Raw genomic sequence first — 19731 nt, 5'->3', positions numbered from 1 at the left:
GTATGCTTTGTCCATATAGCGCACAAGAAACAATACTTTTCACTATATGCCATTACATGTGACAATAATAAATCAAAATCAAATCAAATAATAGAATCATAGAATCCCTGTAGTGTAGAGAGGGGGGCATCTCATCAAAACTTACAAAATTCTAACAGGACCAGACAGGATAGATTCAGAAAGAATGTTCCCGATGGTGGAGGAATCCAGAGTCAGGGGGTCATAGTCTGAGGATAATCCTTTTAGGATTGAGATGGGGAGAAATTTCTTCATCCAGAGAGCATTGAAAGTGTGGAATTCACTACTACAGAAAGCAGTTGAGGCTAAAACATTGTATGTTTTGAAGAAGCAGTTGGGTATAGCTCTTGGGCGAAGGGGATATGGGAGGAAGGCGAGATCAGGCTATTGAGTTGGATGATCAGCCATGATCATAATGAATGGTGGCGCAGGCTCAAAGGGCCAAATGGACTTCCTGTTCCTGTGTTTGTGTCTCCTGTCGGACCAATCAAGGAGTAGGATGGGATATACTTTTATAAAGCATTGCACAGTACTTACAGCACAGAAAAAGGCCATTCAGCCTAGTTAGTCAATGCTAGCGCTCCACACAAAACTTTGCGCTTTGTAATCTTAAAATCTATCTGTACTTGTTGAAATAAGGGGGCACTGAAGGGGTATTGTATCATCATCTAATTTTTTCATGTTTATTAAATGTGTATTTCTTGTTGTTAAAGCTGATTAGTGTTTCTGTGACTCTGACCCTCCACTTTTTCTAAAATAAAGTTCAAATGAAGCTCTCTTGAGCCAGGGTTTCATTCTAGAAGCATCCCGTCCAGTTATTACATCAACTGAGATCGTAATGACGTTCAGTGACTCTCAGCCTCCACTGCTGTCTGGGGAATAGAATTCTAAAGAATAGCAATCCTTTGACGGAAAAAAATTCCTTGAGCGAGTGACTCATGGGGCGGGATTTCCCAGCTGCACTCGCCCCCAAACTGGAAAATCCCACCCGAGGTCAATGGATCTTTGCATGGTCATCATTCTGTCAAGACCAGGAAAATCCCGTCCCTTATAGAACAAAGAAAATTACAGCACAGGAACAGGCCCTTCGGCCCTCCAAGTCTGCACTAACCATGCTGCCCGACTGAATTAAAACCCCCTACTCTACTGGAGATCATATCCCTCTATTCCCTTCCTATTCATGTCTTTGTCCAGATGCCCCTTAAAAGTCACTATTGTATCCGCTTCCACTACCTCCCTCCTGGCAGTGAGTTCCAGGCACCCACCACCCTCTGTGTAAAAAAAACTTGCCTTGTACATCTCCTCTAAAACTTGCCATTTGTACTTAAACCTCTGCCCCCCAAACAATTGACTCTTCCATCCCGGGAACAAGCTTCTATCTACTCTCTCCATGCCATCTCTAAGCTGCTCTCCCCCTTGGAAGGAGCTCAGCATCCCCCCCTGTGTAGCCTCCTCATAATCTTACATATTTCATTAAGATTACCTCATCCTTCTAAACTCCAACAAAAATAGGTCTTTCCTCATAAAACAACACCTTCGTCCCAAGAATCGGTTATTTCACCACGCGACGCCTCATTAATGCCTCCCAGGCAGATCATTTACCAGGAAGCTGGCAGTCCCTCGGGAAATGAACCTCTCAGTAACTTTGCCAGAAACCTAAGGGGCATTTGTGAATGAGCAGAAGATAGCAGAGGCAATACTCACTGGTTTAAAAAGGCAAAGAGGTATCTCATCACAATAATCACAGACCGTGGCAGGGTCAGTAGGATCTTGCGGAGGTGGAGAGCTCTCTCGTAGAGACTCTCTATTCCTGGAAGGCAAAACAAGACTGTCTTGGCATTCTGAGCACGTAGCAATCCAAGAGAAAGAGACGGCATGACTGGTAAACATAATATTTTTCTAATATTTGTAGCCAGTGTCATAGAATCATATAGAATCCCATCGAGTCCGCATCGACTCTTTCACAGAGTATCTTACCCAGGCCCTCTCCTCCACCCTATCCCTGTAACCCCACACACGGCCAATCCATCTAACCTACACATCTTGGGAAACTAAAGGGCAATTTAGCGTGGCCAATCCACCTAACCTGGATTTTGGGAGGAAACCCACGCAGACATGGTGAGAATGTGTCAACTCCACACAAGGCTGGAACACAAGTCCCTGGTGCTTTGAGGCAGCAATGCTAACCACTGCGCCATTCTGCTGCCCAGAGATCATGGCCGGTCTGACTGTCACCTCAACCCCACATTCCGATAACCTTTTACCCCACCTTGTTAATCAAGAATCTATCCAGCTTTGCCTTAAAAATATTCAAAGCCTCTGCCTTTCGAGGAACAAAGCTCCAGAGACTCATGTCTTAAACGAGTGACTCTTTATTTTTAAACAGCGGCCACCCGAATTCTAGATTCTCCCACAAGAGGAAACATCTTCTCCATATCCATCCTGTCAATACCCCTCAGGATCTTGTGTGTTTCAGTCAGGTTGCCTCTCTTCTAAACCCCAGCAGATAGAAGCCCAGCCCTGTTCAATCTTCCCTCAGTAGACAATCCGTCCATTCCAGGTATTCATCTAATAAATCTTCTCTGAACTGCATCCAATGCAGTTATATCCTTCCTAAAATGAGGGGACCAATTGTTGCCATCATTATCATCTTTATCTGATGTGCAGTGGTTCTGTGTTCAACTTAAACTGGAATTTACAGACTAGAAACAGGTTGTTGGGCAAACTGGTCTGGGCTGTACTCATTCACTAAGGTTGCCTTATAGAGAATCATTGAATCCTATGATGTAGAAGGGGGCCATTTGGCCCATTGATTCTGCACCGACTATAATCCCAGCCAGGCCCCATTCCCACAACCTCATGCATCCTTGTGAGCTCGTTCCCCTGATACTTAGGGGCAATTTATCATGGCCGATGCACCTAACCTGCAGATCTTTGGTCTGTGGAACACAACTAAAGCATCTGGAGGAAACCCAGGGAGAACGTGCAGACAGGGACTCAAGCCAGGATTTGAACCCGAGTCCCTGGCACTGAGAGACAGCAGTGCTAACCACTGTGCCACCCACACCATTGTCACGTTGTCAGTTGTCACAGACATAACGATTTAGACGAGCTGTTTTTTAAATCCCAGATTAATTATTAATTGGATTTAAATTCCCCCCAAGGTGGGACACATCTCCCCAGATCTGTACCCTGGGCCTCTGCGTTACTAGTCCAGTCACATGATCACTACGTCGTCACCATGTCCTCCATAATGCTACCATACCCCCACAATCTCACTTCTGGCTCATCACCGAGTGTGGAATCAGAGATACTAGACTTTTTTATTCATTCGTAGGGCACGGGCGTCACTGGCTGGGCCGATATTTATTCCCCATCCCTAGTTGCTGGAGGGCAGTTGAGAGTCAACCACATTTGCTGTGGCTCTGGAGTCACATGTAGGCCAGACCAGGCAAGGACAGCAGATTTCCTCCTCTGAAGGACATTAGTGAACCAGATGGGTTTTTCCAACAATCGTTTCATGGTCATCGGTAGATCCTTAATTCCAGATTTTTTTTCTTGAATTCAAATTGCACCGTCTGCCTTGGCAGGTCCCCAGAACATTAGCTGAGTTTCTGGATTAATAGTCAAGCAATAATACCACTAGGCCATCAGCTCCCCTTGCGACTATTTGTACAGTTTGTTAAATTGCGCTCAGCCTGCCTCTTTTTGCAAAAGGATTCGTAATAGTTGATTAAAACCAGCAAGTTTAATTTTCACTTCTAATGCGAGCGCATTTCTTTGTATCAAACAGATTGCCTTTCTCAACACGTGCGGTTTTCAATTCGTTTTAAAATGTGTGGTCATTTCATTGTATATTTGTCGAGTTGGGAGTATATTTTCAAAGTGGAAAGAAGTTTCTTAAAACAACATATTTATTTAAAAACCTCTGCCTGTTTTCCCTTCCATCTGTTTTTATTTATATCTCTGGTGTATGTGGCACTCATACTGTCAGCTGAATAAATGAAAAGTTAATTTTAGTATCAAGGACATAAGTACTTTAATTCTTGCCTGTTTATGGTGTCTGAGGCCTCGTGTGGTGAATGCTCTGGAAGTGGTATTTATGGATTTTGTCCTGTGTTTAGAATGTTGCTTAATATAAAGGGAAGACCCTTTCTTCTTCGGCCTCTTGGACCAGCTTTGGTTGCCTCAGTGGGTCGTTTCCAGATGCTTTATTTTCCCCTCAGTTGGTTTAGTGTCTTTATTTAGCTTCTCCCACTTGATGCCCTGGCAGTTAATGAGCGAGGGGAGAGTGGGTGGGATTTTGCTTATCACTGCTGGGTAAGAGGGAGGCTGGTTTCTTTATTAATGTCACAAGTAGGCTTACATCAACACTGCAATGAAGTTACTGTGAAAATCCCCTCGTGGTGACACTCCGGCGCCTGTTCGGGTAACACTGAGGGAGAATTTAGCACGGCCAGTGCGCCTAACCAGCACATCTTTTGGACTGTGGGAGGAAACCCAAGCAGACATGGGGAGAATGCGCAGATTCCGCACAGACAATGACCCAAGCTGGGAATCGAACTTGGGTCCCTGGTGCTGGGAGGCGGCAGTGCTACCCACTGTGCTGTCTCCTCCAGCTCCGTACATGGTCACGGAGCTTGTACAGTGAGTATTGGAAATTTGGAGTGCTCATAACGGAAGCTACCCTCCCCACCATTTAAATTGAAGGAGCGTCCAATGTCCTTTGATCCGTAACCAAGCACGCTGGCCTTCCCACTATACTCGAAAGGAAAATTGGTTTGGTGGGTTTTTTTTAACACTTTTATGAGATATGGGCGTTACTGGCAGGGCCATCCCTAATTGTCCTTGAGCTGATTGCTAGGCTATTTCAGAAGGCAGTTAAGAGTCAACCGCATTGCTGTGGATCTGGAGTCACACATAGTCCAGACCGAGTAAAGATGGCAGATTTCCTTCCCTGAAGGGCTGTAATGAACCAGATGGGTTTTTATGACAACCAATGATAGTTACATGGTCACCATTACTGAGCTTCCAATTCCAGATTTTTTAATGGAATTCCAACTCCACCATCTGCCGTAGTGGGATTTGAACCCATCATAGAATAACAGATTTATCATTGAATCCCTACAGTGCAGACGGAGGCCATTCAGCCCATCAAATCTACATCAGCCACAATCCCAACTAGGCCCAATTCCCATAACCCCATCCATTTACCCTGCTAGTCCCCCTGACACTAAGGAGCAATTTAGCACGGCCTATCCATCTAACCTGCATATATTTGGAATGGGGGAGGAAACCGAAGCACCCAGAGGAAACCCACGCAGACATGGGGAGAATGTGCAGAGTCCACACAGACAATGACCCAAGCTGGGAATCGAACCCGGGTCCCTGGCGCTGTGAGGCAGCACTGTGCCACCACGCTGCCCATCCCCAGAACATTAGCCTGGGCCTCTGGAATGTCCTAACAGGTGGCTTTTTGACTGATAATGGCTTCTGTGAAGTGCCTTGCAACTTCTGTTTTCGCTACCTGGAAAGGCGCTACACAAATGCAAGCCAGCCTTTTTATGCTTGTCAATGAGGTATCCCCAGAGGTGGGTTTGGTCTGTGTGAAGCTGCAGTCTCACACTGCACGGGGATAGCCACAGGAACACAGAGTGTTGGAATAGAACTTGCTAAGGTTAATCAAGGAAGCACAGGATTATTTCAAAACTACTGCTTGCTATATTCCTGTGACGGATCTGCGTGACCAGCTGTGTCCCAGAAACATTCATTCCAAGAAAATTAGCCTCAGATATTTCCGTCACCCACAGCTTGTCACGTGACTCGGAGGATTAGGTTACCAGTGATATATTAGCTCCAGATGATATCTGGTCTGCCACGATAAATGTTAAATGGCATCTGTCTGTCTGAACCAGCCTTTTCATCAGTGCGTACAGTTGATCACCAAGTATACAAGATCACAGTTCTAGCCCTACATCTGGTAGTCTAACGTACAAGGCAAAGTTGATATGATTTGACAGGCAGACCATTTATATTAGGAGGATTGAAAGAAAGAAAAATAATCCCCAATTACGTTGCATGGTTTACAACTGGGCGACACGGTGGCACAGTGGTTAGCACTGCTGCCTCACAGGGGCCCGGGTTCGATTCCCAGCTCAGGCCTGTATGGAGTCTGCATGTTCTCCCTGTGTCTGCATGGGTTTCCTCCGGGTGATCCGGTTTCCTCCCACAGTCTGGACGATGTGCTGGTTAGGAGCATTGGCCATGCTGTGAAAATTCCCTTGTCGCTACACTCCGTTTGGGTACACTGAGGGAGAATTTAGCATGGCCAATGTACTGAACTGTAATAAGTCTTCGGATGCAGAAGTCCCTTCACTAAAATCCCTCTATTTACAATTCCAATAGCAGGACACAGAGTGCTCGCAGGCAGCAGTCTACCTTCGGGAGTTCCAGTGGAACTGACACCCCTAGTTAAATACAAGGAAAAGACTCCCTGATTGGCCCATTAACTGGAATTCATATTCCAATAGGCCAACCTCAATGGTCTGACTGACGTCATTAGAATAACCCGCACATCTTTTGGAGAGAGAAAGGGAGAGAGAAAGGGAGAGAGAGATAGAGAGGGAGAGATGGGGGGATGGAGAGAGAGATGGAGAGAGAGAGGGGGAGGGAGAGAGAAAGGGAGAGAAATGGAGAGAAAGATGGAGAGACATAAAAATAGAGATATAGAGAGAGTCTGGAGAGATAGTGATGGAGAGATAGATACAGGGAAGATAAGAGATTGATAGATAGAGATTGAGATAGAGATGGACAGAGATGGAGAGATAGATAGAGATGAAAAATCAGATAAATGGACAGATAGAGATAGACTGATAATTGGACAGAGATAGAGCGATAGATAGAGATGAAGAGACAGATAGAGATAGACAAAGAGAATTGAATCAGCATTCACTGCCATTTGAGAAAGAGAATTCCAGACCTCCCCTACTCTCGACACGGTGGCACAGTGGTAGGAAGAAACTGGAGCACCCGGAGGAAGCCCACACAGACATAGGGGGAGAATGTGTAAACTCCACACAGACAGTGACCCAAACCAGGAATTGAACCCAGGTCCCTGGCGCTGTGAGGCAGCGGTGTGAACCACTGTGCCACCATGCCAAGAGTCATGGAGGTTTTGGAACTCTCTTCCTCAAACGGGGACGGATGCTGGCGCAATGTTTAGGCGTGAGATAGACACGTTTTTACTGAGCAGGAGTGTCAAGGGATATGGGTCTTGGGAAGGTACATGGAGTTAGGCCACAGATCAGCTATGATCCTAATGAATGGCAGAGCGGGCTCGAGGGGCTACATGGACTATCCCTGTTCCTAAGACGTTCTGAGCACAGATGAAAATGGAAGGCCTGTATATGGGCCTGAGCACAGCACTGCTGAAGGTAAACAGCAGCAAGAAGGAAAAGGGACTCTCTGTGACTTAAGGATGGAAACAAAAGCAGACTTTGCCTCACTAATCACATGCTCCAGTGGCCTCGTGGCACAGAATCCTGGGCTGAATGTCAGAAGTGTAAACACTCTTTTATTTGGGAGGTCTCAATCTTGCTGCGCTTGGTGGGCGGGTATTTGTTGAGGGGGAATTACTCATTGTGAAAGGTATATTGCCCATCTCCAGCGCTGTGAGTCTCGCTTGTCTCTATAAAACCAACAGTAAAAGCCAAGGGGATGTTTGTTGTGAGAGAGGGAAGTGCTTTACAAGCCAATTGGAGGCACTCAGCTCCAGAGTGTGTTTGAAACCCTTTCTGCTGGGGACTTTTACAAATTTGAGCCTGGAGCTGTGAAACGCTGGATTGCTGTTGACCACTGGCACTGGAATACTTGTCTGGAATGTGCGCGCCGTTCAGGACTGTAGATAATCCCTCCTTTGCATGTTTCACAGCAGCTTTCGAAAAAAACATGCCAAGCCAGCGCTATCTGTGCACCGTGTGAACAAGTAACAACAATTTAATAGCGTGAGAGAGAGAGAGGGGGAGGGAGAGAGAAAGGGAGAGAGAGGAAGGGAGCAAGAGAGGGAGAGATGGAGAGAGAGATAGAGAGAGAGTGAGAGAGGGGGAGGGAGAGAGAAAGGGAGAGAGAGAGATAGAGAGAGAGAGGAAGGGAGAGAGAGAGGAAGGGAGAGAGAGAGGGAGAGATGGAGAGAGAGATAGAGAAAGAGATGGAGAAACATAAAAATAGAGATATAGCGAGAGAGAGAGAGTATGGAGAGATAGAGATGGAGAGATAGATAGAGGGATAGATAAGAGATTGATAGATAGAGATGGATAGATAGAAATGGAGAGATAGAGATGGATAGACAGATAAATGGACAGATAGAGATAGACTGATAGACAGACAGATAGAGATAGAGCGATAGATAGAGATAGATAGATGGAGAGATAGATAGAGATGGAGAGATAGATGGAGATGAAGAGATAGATGGAGATGAAGAGATAGATGGAGATGGAGAAATAGACAGAGATGGAGAGATAGATAGAGATGGAGAAATAGATAAGGATGGAGAGATAGATAAAGAGAATTGAATCAGTATTCACTGCCATTTGAGAAAGAGGATTCCAAACCTCCACTACTCTCGGCACGGTGGACAGTGGTTAGCACTGCTACCTCACAGTATCAGGGACCCACGTTCGATTCCCGGTTTGGGTCATTGTCTGTGAGGAGTTTGCAAGTTCTCTCCGTATCTGTGTGGGTTTCCTCCAGGTGCCCCAGTTTCCTCCCACAGTCTGAAAGATGTGCTGGTTAGGTGCATTGGCCATGCTAAATTCTCCCTCAGAGTACCCGAACAGGCACCAGAGTGTGGGGACGAGGGGATTTTGACAGTAATTTCATTGCAGTGTTAATGCAAGCCTACTTCTGACACCAATAAACTAAAACGTTGAAAATCCAGCAAATAGAAGTCCAGATCCCACATTGGCAGTTGTGAGAACTGGGTTTTGTTGTTTCTAAAATAAATTTATACGTTAAACACCATGAAGCGAGTTGGTTTCTGCAAAACCCCAAATGGGTTGCCTAATGTTCTATTATTCTATCCCTATCAGATACGGAAACCTGAAGTGTTTGATTCACACATGATAACAATACCACCAATATGACTGGCTCCTAATTACCCATTTGAGATTATGGTATATGATTTATTCTATCAAAACCTCTTCTAAGCACGGTGGCATAGCGGTTAGCACTGCTGCCTCACAGCGCTAGGGACCTGAGTTCAATTCCCAGCTTGACTCACTGTCTGTGCGGAATCGGCACATTCACCCCATGTCTGCGTGGGTTTCCTCCGGGTGCTCCAGTTTCCTCCCACAGCATGAAAGGTGTGCTGGTTAAGTGCACTGGACACGTTAAATTCTCGCTCAGTGAAAGAGAAAGAGAGGCAGAGAGAGAGAGAAAGAGAGGCAGAGAGAGAAAGAGAAGAGAGTGAGAGAGAGGGTCAGAGAGAAAGAGAGGTGGTGAGAGAGAAAAAAAGGCAGAGAGAGAGAGAAAGAGGGGCAGAAAGAGAGAAAGCGAGATGGAGAGAAAGCAAGACTGAAAGAGGTGGAGAGAAAGAGAGAGAGACGGAGGGATCGATAGAGAGCACGGAAGGAGGATGAGGATTAACAAATACTTACGGACACAAGGAATGAGCTCATTAAATCTTTCCTTAGGAAAGAGTGGGTTTTCCAATCCTCTGAAGTAGAGCTTCAGAACTCCAGCAACTGAGTTGATGTCATGTTTGTCCTGGTCATCTGCTAAAGGATCTTCACCTGTTCCAGAACAAACACAGGAATCAGTGCCAAGAGTACAGCTTCCACTGGCGAGCAGCTCTGTACAACACTCCAATATCATTCAAACTGTGGCCACTGTTCAGCTGGATGTTGAAGAATCCACAACGGTATTCAACAAAGAACAGGCCACTTGCCGGGTTTCTTGGCCAACATTCTTCCCTCAACCTTTAATAGCTAACTGGTCATTCGTTTCACTTGCTGCTTGTGGGATCTTGCTGTGTGCAGATGGGCTGTCATGTTTGCCTGCATAATAACTATTCCTACATTTTCATAATTGAAAATTACTGGGTTTAAAACACTCCTGAATGTCCTGACGTTGTGGTAAGGCATTTTCTGAATGTAGGTCTTTTATTTTATAACATTTCTAACTAAGCTGTCAGTTTGAATGTCAGGTGCCATGATCTTATTGAATGGCGGGGCAGGCTCGAAGGGCTGGATGGCCTACTCCTGCTCCTATTTCTTATGTTCTTATGTGTCCCAGCAGGTGAAGAAGGGACATATTAGTCAGAATATTGTAACAAATTCCTTTTGTCAGACTGGGTAAACTCGGCAGCAACTCGCTGCTGAAACATTGGAAGGTAACTATAACTGATGTCTAAATACTTTGTTAACAGGTTGATGAAATAGGGAAGCCCGGTAGCACAGTGGTTGGCACTGCTGCCTCACAGTGACAGGGACCCAGGTTCGATTCCTGGCTCGGGTCACTGTCTGTGCAGAACATGCACGTTCTCCCTGTATCCGTGAGTTTCCTCCGGGTGCTCAAGTTTCCTCTCACAGTCCAAAGATGTGAAGATTTGGTGGATTGGCCATGCTGAACTGCCCCTTAGTGTCCATAGATGTGCATATTAGGTAGATTCTCCATGCCAAACTGCCCCTCAGTGTCCATAGGTGTGCGGATTAGGTGGATTGGCCATGCTAAGTTGCCCCTTAGTGTTCGAAGATGTGCAGATTAAGTCGATTGGCCATGGTAAATTGCCCCTTAGCATCCAAAGATGTGCCGATTAGATGGATTGGCCATGGTAAATTGCCCCTTAGTATTCAAAGATATGCAGGTTAGGTGGATTGGTCACACTAAATTGTCTCTCAGTGTCTACAGATGTGTACGTCAGGTGAATTGGCTATGCTAAATTGCCCACTAGTGTCTGTAAATGTGTAGGTTAGGGGGATTTGTGGGAAAAATGCATGGTGTTACGACAAGAGCGTAAGGGGGTGTGAATGGGTAAGATGCTCTTTGGGAGAGTTGGTACAGAATTGATGGGCTGAATAGCCTCCTTCTGCACTTTAGAAATTCTCTCAGGTTGAACTTCGTAATATTTCAGAAACGTCACCCATTGAGAGTTCAGACAGTGTAACTTTCAAACCCTTGTGTTTGTGCGGGGAAGAATGCCCATTAAGATTAAAAGCAATAATGATAAGAAAGGACCTTTAACCCTCCTCACTGCTGGTATTACTTCAACTACTGAAGAAATCTCTGAATGACAAGTAGGAAAATAAACGGAAATGAATACACTCTGCATCAGAAAGGTGTGGAATTGCTTTTTGTTCCACTGGTGACACAAACGAAGCTGGAGATAATGAGGAGTAAAATTGGGCTGGATACGAAGTGAGTGGTTGGTGTGATTCAGCTCGATGGGTCAAGCTTAAAATGACCCAAGCCTTCTCTCGGTTAATAAACCGTAGCTGAGTTCTGAATGCTCTACAGCAGCAAGGGTGGCACAGTGGCAAACACTGCTGCCTCACAGCGCCAAGTTCGATTCCTGGCTTGGAGGTTTTGCCTCCCCGTGCCTACGTGGGTTTCCTCCAGATGCTCTGGTGTCCTCCCATGGTCTGAAAGACGTGCTGGTTAGGCGCATTGGCCGTGCTAAATTCTCCCTCAGTGACAGATGATAGATTTGAACAGGTGACGGAGTTTGACGACTATGGGATTTTCACAGTAACTTCATTGCAGTGTGAATGTTAACCTACTTGTGATACTAACAAATAAACTTAAACATCGCGGTTCCCAATCTGTGGTCCGTAATGATTGAAATGCGAGTCTTTTACAGGTGATCAAGTCTTAAAGGTACAGACAATGTGAGTGGAGACAGCATTAAGGACAGTTTAAAGAGATTGTGCTTAATGCTCTCTCCACTCACATTGTCTGTACCTTTAAGACTTGATTACCTGTAAAGACTCTCATTCCAACCATTATTTTGTAAATTGAGTTTGTATCTTTATATGCCCTGTTTGTGAATGGAACTCCCACTCACCTGATGAAGAGGCAGCACTCCAAAAGCTAGTGGCTTTTGTTACCAAATAAATCATTGGACTTTAACCTGGTGTTCTCACTGTAAATAGGATGCGGACAGATGGTTGCTATTGCCTTGCACTGAATCACTCAGAGTTTCTCACCTCGTTCAAAGGAATTTTTGATATCGTTGACTTCTGCCTGTGATCCAGGAACTCGGAAGATCCCCTGGTGTTGAAGACCTGCAGAGGATGGGTGGAGAGTGAAATGAAAATGTTGTCCAGTTGTGGCTAATGCAAGGGGGACAATATCACTGCTTCAGCAATAAAGAATAGGACCGGTAACTTGGTGACTACACTAAGAAAACAAGTCGAAACACGAGCATCATTGGGCTATTTCCCCCTTCAAACCTGCTCTTGTCATTCAACAAAATAAAACCATGGGTGGAATTTTATTTGTCCCAGGGGTTATGACCCTGCTGGGGAGCTATACTCACCTCCACGCCCTCTGGCGGGTTCAATCTGCCAAGGTCAGAAGTATGGCGTAAATATTATTCTTCAGCGTGGCACAGCGCCAGGGGCACGGGTTCGATTCCCGGCTCGGGTCACTGTCTGTGTGGAGTTTGCACATTCTCCCCATGTCTGCGTGGGTTTCCTCCGAGTGCTCCTGTTTCCTCTCACAGTCCGAAAGGTGTGCGGGTTAGATGGGTCAGCCATGTGTCAGGGGGAACTAACTAGGGTAAATACATAGGGTTGTGGGGATAAGGCCTGGGTGGAATTGTGGTCGGTACAGGCTCGATGGGCCAAATGGCCTCCTTCTGCTCTGAAGGATTCTACATTTCATCGTTAAATAGGCGTAAGCTAGAGTCCCAACTTTGAAAGTTATGTCATTGGTAGATGGTGGGGACACTCGATTAGGGAGGGAGAACTAAACAGTGACTTACCGTATAGATTGATAAATCGAACGCAACTTTCCACAATTAAAGGAATGGCTTGTCCAGAGTCCTGGAAAAGGAAGGTTTAAGGAGATTGTAATTCTCTATCGAGATTAGGTCTGATCGCAGAGCATCCTGTCTGCTCCCTGTACGTCACACAAACTGGGGCAGGTTATACTGATTTCTGGTTTCTCAGGTAGGTTTGAGTCTTTGGACAGACGCTGCCCATCAATGTGAACATCCTCACTGCAGAAATGCACAATTTCCACTTGATTTGGGTTCTGCAAAATGAGGCACTTTATCTGGGACACTTGAGTAGCAAAAAATGGGATTTTCCGAGCCAAATGCCATGATACCTGGCTAGCTCACCTGATGAAAGAACGGTGCTCCGAAAGCTCGTGCTACCAAATAAACCTGTTGGACTTTAATCTGGTGTTGTGAGACTATTTACTGTATCCGGGCATCAACAGGGCACGGGGTGTTGGTGCACACTTGCCCGCTTGGCACATCCTCAATCAAGAATGGGTCAACTTCATTTTTTCTCTAAAACGAGGAGCTGCTGAGATACTTCAGCATGCCCGAGGCTAAAGAGGCACAGAGAGGGGTGTCCCCAGACTCACCCGCGGCATGACTGGCGCAGGGCTGCAAAGGAGTGAGACACAACCGTGCACTCTCACAGCTGGAGCACTCTATGGGATGGGCAGGACCAAGTGGGATAGGCAAATAACAAAAGATGCCTTGTCGAAACAAAGGTCGGAATGACAATTGTGAAATAAAATCCCAGTCTCATCAATCTCCTTGATGGGCTTCTTTATTCATTCGTGGGACATGGGCCTCGCTGGCTGGCCAGCATTTATTGCCCATGGAGATGAGGAAACATTTCTACACCCAAAGAGTGGTGAGCCTATGGAATTCATTATCACAGGAAGTAGTTGATGCCAAAACATTGAACGTATTCAAGAGGCAGCTGGACATAGCACTTGGGGTGAATGGGATCAAAGGTTATGGGGAGAAAGCAAGATTACTATTGAGTTGGATGATTAGCCACTATCGTAATGAATAGTGGGGTAGGCTCGAAGGGCCAAATGGCCTCCTCCTGCTCCTATCATCTATGTTTCTAAAGGATATTTAGTGAACCAAATGTGTTTTTGCAACAATCAAAAATGGTTTCATGATCATCAGTAAACTTCCAAATATTTTTTATTGAATTCAAATTCTACCAACTGCCATGACAGGATTTGAACCCGAGTCCCTGGGATATTAACTGAGTTTTGGGATTAATAGCCTAACTTTAATACCACTTAGGCCACTGCCTGCCCAACTCTGTAGGCCAAGGCTCTTGGAAAAAGTGCACTTCAAATAACTGTAGTCCAAAAAAGCATGAGATACCAGATTCATTTGGCTTAACTCGCAGATAAGTTTGGGTTAGAAGTCTTGTTAATAAGAGAAGCAATGCAAGTAGGAAAATTAAGCTCAGTCAAAAGTCAAATGTTTGCAAGAGTCCTGTGATTGGGGACAATTTTCTAATTCCTTTCCACTTGGTAACGAATGGCCACCCCCAACTTTGTAAACATTTATCTGACAAAGCAACCTCGCCTGGAGACCTGAACATGGTTCCTCTCTCCATAGAGGTTGCCCGACCAGCCGAACACTTTCCAACATCTTCTACTCTTAATTCCAGATTTGCGGCAGCCGCAGTGCGAGGATTTTCATTTAAATATTTCTTGTGCGGGAATCTTGCCATCAAGCATCTTAAATAGGTGTTGAAGAGGAATGTGGCCCAATGTATTGTGCCTTTACTATTAGGTGGATTGGCCATGGGTAAATTGCCCCTTAGTGCCAGGGGGACTAGCTAGGGTAAATGCATGGGGTTATGGGGATAGGGCCTGGGTGGGATTGCAGTGCAGACTTGATGGGCTGAATGACCTCCTTCTGCACTGTAGGGATTCTATGATTCTATGAAGCGGAAAAACTCCTGTTTTTAACAAGTTGGGAGTTTTCGGAATTGAAAAATGGGCCATTGCCTGAACCAATATGAAGTTTGATGTATCTCCTGATTTCCCTGACAAGGATCCACCCCTTCAATTGCTTAGTTCTTGATCGAGTGTATCCATTTCATGGACAAGGTGGCTAAACCGTGGGGACAATAACATTGCTGTTACCGTAAGTGCTGAGAGAACAAGTCAGAGCGTTAGACTTGCTTCAATTATAAGAGACCCTTAGCCCCCCACACTTATCGTTCTGTCTCGACAACATGGAGGACGCAGAAAATTCACACTTTCCATAGAAAAGAAAGACAGTCTGGGTTAGGTGGATTGCCCATGCTAAATTGCCCTGTAGTACAGGGGGACTAGATAGGGTAAATGCATGGGATTATGGGGTTGAGCCTGGTTGGGATAGGGCCACCAATGGGGTTATGGGGATAGGGCCAGTGTAGCCTTGATGGGCCAAATGGCCTCCTGCACGGTAGGATTCAATGACTCTATGCAGCACTGAAAGGGACTATTTGGCCCATCTAGTCTGTACCAGTATTTATGCCTCACAGATGCCTCTTCCCACCCTACTTTGAACTATTCCTTCTTCTCAACAGAACAGAATTCAGTCGTGTAACATCTCCCACAACCCTCCTCACTGGACTGATGCAAACATTCTGGGTTATAATTTGCTCATTCGCCGCATTTCAAGCCCCAGGTGGATAACGGGAAGCCCGGCGGCTTTCTCCGGAGCACTATACCTGGTTCCTGGTGTGAGAGTTCCTGCGTCCTCTGCTAGAAGCAATGTTATGAGTGGAGGACGAAAAGAAAATAGTGAGACAGACAGCAGCAAATTCAGTGCAGATACAAGGTACAGGCCAGGGCCCCAGTCAGCCGGTTGAATATAATGGAACTCCTTGTGGGACAATTTCCTTGCCTTCTTTTTCAAAGGTTTAATGAAACAATCGGCCCCCACAATCCCCACCCCCACCGGACTCAGTTTACAGGAACAAACCATTATATTCGGATCGAGGACAGAGTAGGCAGTCAGAATATAGAGGGAGGTTCTTCCTCAAGTTCAAGAACATCATTGCTTTTGCAGTATCTGCGTTTAACCAGAGGTGGCAGTCACTCCACTGGCTGAAAGCTCGTTGGAAACCTCAGGATGGCGCAGTGGTTAGCACCGCTGCCTCACAGCGCCAGGGACCCGGGTTCGATTCCCGGCTTGGGTCACTGTCTGTGCGGAGTTTGCACACTGTCTGAGTGGGGTTTCTTCCGGATGCTCCGGAGTCTGAAAGACATGCTGGTTAGGTGGATTGGCCGTGTTTGAATTCTCCCTCAGTGTACCCGAACAGGGGCTGGAGTGTGGTGACTGGGGGATTTTCACAGGAACTTCATTGCAGTGTTAACGTATGCCTACATGTGACACTAATAAATAAAATTTTAAGTAATAATAATAAATACATTAATCGACTCCTGTTGCGAGTGGGTGGGCAAAATTCCAGCCACAATGTCCAAATCCATCTCATTTTTGTACAATGGGGTCGAACAAAAGCTGGGGGAGGGTATAGGGGAGTGGAGTGTGGGGGGAGGGACGGGCGGTGGGCACACATTGGCAGCAGCAGGTGGAGTCGCTCACAATTTCATCAACAATGACGTCTCCCCACGTCTGTGGTTTCTCCAGTTGGAAAAGCATGCAATTCTTGACTCGAGGAAGCAGATTACAAAACAAGAGACAGAGACGGGGCCCCAGCGAGAGAATTGAACATAATGGTGTCCCTCAAGCTTCTGGATCTCAACGGGCAAGCTTCAGGCCCAGAATGGCCAAACGTAACGTGCCCGCCCTGAGCAAAAGGTGAAACTTGAGGAACGGGGGAGGGGGGGGGCATTATGTTCAGGCCAATGAAGAAGGAAGGGCTCTCCGCCACCACCACCACCACCACCACCACCACCACGACGTCTTGTGCCAGTACCTTGACGAATGTTTCCAAATCCCCATTAAACAACTTAGCATTATATTCTGAGCGGGGTCGGGATTTCCTGGCTTTCTGAGGTTTGGGAGGCACGTTTGGAGGCCTGAGAAAGAGGACGGAACAAAGTTTTGAAATCAGCTTCAAGTACCTGCTTACTCACTGCGTCGCGGGGGTGGGGGGGGGGCGCAACTTAAACCAGCAACGTTGTACGTCATTGAGAACCATCCAAACGGGATCCAAACGGGGAGGGCAACCACGAGACATCCAGCAACCCACTGGCACGTGAAGCTTTAACGGTTTGGAAATGTACATTGGACACCGGGATACACTGGGACAAATCACTTAACCATCATTCTTTCAAAGCACCACAGTACAATATGTAAGGATTGCCCCTTCTAGTCTACCAAGCCATCCATTAAGCTGGTACATCCTAGTACTGGTACCTAACTGTCCCACATCCCGTTAACATAAGAAATAAGAAATAGGAGCAGGAGTAGGCCATCTAGCCCTTCGAGCCTGCCCCGCCATTCAATAAGATCATGGCTGATCTGTTGTGGCTCAGTTCCACTTTCCCGCCCTCTCCCCATAACCCTTAATCCCCTCTCTTATCAAAAACCCATCAACCCGCTTCTTAAAAATATTTAGCGAGGCAGCCTCCACCACTTCAACGGGCAGAGAATTCCAGAGATTCACCACCCTTTGAGTGAAGAAGTTCCTCCTCAACTCCGTTCTAAACCGCCTCCCCTTTATCTTGAGGCTGTGCCCCCTAGTCCTACAACAGTCATTAGACCAGCAACACTAAGTTGCTCATCAGAGTCCTGTACAAAAGCAAATTTATCCCCCTTTATCATTAAAGCCCTCACCAGATAGTACTGGAGAAAAATGGGGCAGGAATTTCCAGCCCTTTCCATCGCCGTCATAGAATTGCTACAGTGTCGAAGGAGGCCATTCAGCCCATCAGTTCGCAACCAATCACAATCCCATCCAGGCCCTATCCCCAAAACCCCCACATATTTACCCTGCTAATCTCTCTGACACTAAGTGGCAATTTAGCACGGCCAATCGACTTAACCCGCACATCTTTGGACTATGGGCAGCAGGTACAGAGGAGGTGTCAGGGGTAAGTTTTTCACTCAGAGGGTGGTGAGTGAGTGGAATCGGCTGCCATCGGTGGTGGTGGTAGGGGCAAACTCGTTGGGGTCTTTTAAGAGACTTCTGGATGAGTACATGGGATTTAATGGGATTGAGGGTTATAGATAGGCCTGGTAGGTAGGGATATGATTGGCACAACTTGTGGGCCGAAGGGCCTGTTTGTGCTGCAGTGTTCTATGTTCTATGAAACCGGAGCATCCCGGAGGAAACCCACACAGACACGGGGAGAATGTGCAAACTCCACACAGGCAGTGACCCGAGGCCGGGAATCGATCCCGGGTCCCTGGCGCTGTGAGGCAGCGGTGCTAACCACTGTGCCACCCCATAATCCTCCTTTCCCACTGAAGGCAACCCCTCCGCTACCATGACGGGTTCCCCGGCGGGCAGGCGGGGCAGCCACACGAAACGGCGTAGGATCCTTTGCTGCTGGAAAACATGCCACGAGGGCGGGTACGGAAAACCCAGCCTCACGGTTTTAACCCGGGGACAGGGGCTAACGGTACGGTGACGGGAAGGGTAAATGGTCTTCAAATTAGTGCAAGGCCATTCCGGGCTCATACCGGGAAGCACTTCATCGGAACGCCTTAGAAATTTGGAACTCTCCGGAAATCTGGAAGTCTTCCAGCCAAAGAGCTGCAGAGGCTGAAGGGGCAATTGAAAATTTCAAAACTGGGGATTTTGCCAGGCAACCTATTAAGGGGTGCCAAACCAGGAAGTTCCAGAACTGTCCCGGAGTGGGAGTGTTTCAGGCAGGCCTACAGGCCCTCCCAGCCTATCTGGGTGCTGGTGCCTCTAAAGACAGCCCTGTAGATGGATTCTCCCCCCACACAATGGTGGCCTATGCTACTTCCTCTGGTTATCGTCCAATTTTTTCAAAGATTTGGTGACAGAGTGTAATGGCTTCAATCAGGCCATTGAGGTTGGCCTATTGGAGTATGAGCTCCCTGATTAAGGATCCAATGGAAAAATCTAGCACGAGGGGGCATGGCTTTAAACTAAGGGGGGGTAGTTATAGGACGGATGTCAGGGGTGGGTTCTTTACCCAGAGGGTGGTGAGGGATTGGAATGCCCTGCCTGCTGCAGTTGTAAATGCGCCTAGTTTGGGGGCGTTTAAGAGGTCTGTGGACAGGTTTATGGACGAAAAGGGATTGGTTTAGGTTAGTGGGTCATTGTTGTTGTTTTTTTTTTAACTGGTCGGCGCAACATCATGGGCCGAAGGGCCTGTTCTGCGCTGTAATGTTCTATGTTCTATGTTCTATGTTCTAATTGAAGAGCCAATCAGGGAGTCTTGGCTTCGTACTTAACGGGGAATGTCAGTTCCTCTGGCACCCCCGGAGGTAGACCGCTGACTGCAAACACTCTGTTAGAGTCTGTAAATAAAGGGGATTTGGTGAAGGGATTTCTGCCTCCCCAGACTTATTAGAAATGCCCTCTCGGTTACCTACCCTCCATAGCAGGCTGTCGCTCTCTCGAACAGGCAGGCCTCTGAGTGGACCTATATCGAGAGCTCGCTTGCTGCCCTCAAAAGGTCAGGGGACCAATCTCCACGGCAACTGAGAAGGGGGAGAGGGGAGGGGAGGCCTCTTGTGAAAATCTCAGATCAGTGACTGTTCCTCCCCGGGTGTGGCCTCAGGATTCGGAAGGT

The 19731-nt window shown here is 46.8% G+C and overlaps 1 protein-coding gene across 3 annotated transcripts in view; it reads right to left on the bottom strand.

Moving 5' to 3' along the window:
- srgap1a (SLIT-ROBO Rho GTPase activating protein 1a) overlaps window positions 1-19731 on the bottom strand; it is a 233268-nt gene that overhangs the window by 32196 nt on the left and 181341 nt on the right. The window contains exons 12-16 of one of the 3 annotated variants that reach the window (XM_080191293.1): window positions 16935-17037; window positions 12998-13058; window positions 12219-12296; window positions 9672-9806; window positions 1723-1828 (exon numbers count right to left, since the gene is read on the bottom strand). In XM_080191293.1, coding sequence (XP_080047419.1) covers window positions 1723-1828; window positions 9672-9806; window positions 12219-12296; window positions 12998-13058; window positions 16935-17037 — 483 coding nt within the window. Of the gene's footprint in view, window positions 1-1722; window positions 1829-9671; window positions 9807-12218; window positions 12297-12997; window positions 13059-15722; window positions 15757-16934; window positions 17038-19731 lie in introns of all 3 variants that reach the window. The other 2 variants (XM_080191294.1, XM_080191295.1) reach the window with 2 other exon arrangements.

The sequence above is a fragment of the Carcharhinus amblyrhynchos genome, chromosome 6 (assembly GCF_965287045.1).
Source record: "Carcharhinus amblyrhynchos chromosome 6, sCarAmb.v2.hapA, whole genome shotgun sequence".
Lineage (NCBI taxonomy): Eukaryota > Metazoa > Chordata > Chondrichthyes > Carcharhiniformes > Carcharhinidae > Carcharhinus > Carcharhinus amblyrhynchos.
The sequence above is the reverse complement of the archived record's forward strand: the minus strand, read 5'-3'. Positions and strand labels throughout refer to the sequence as shown.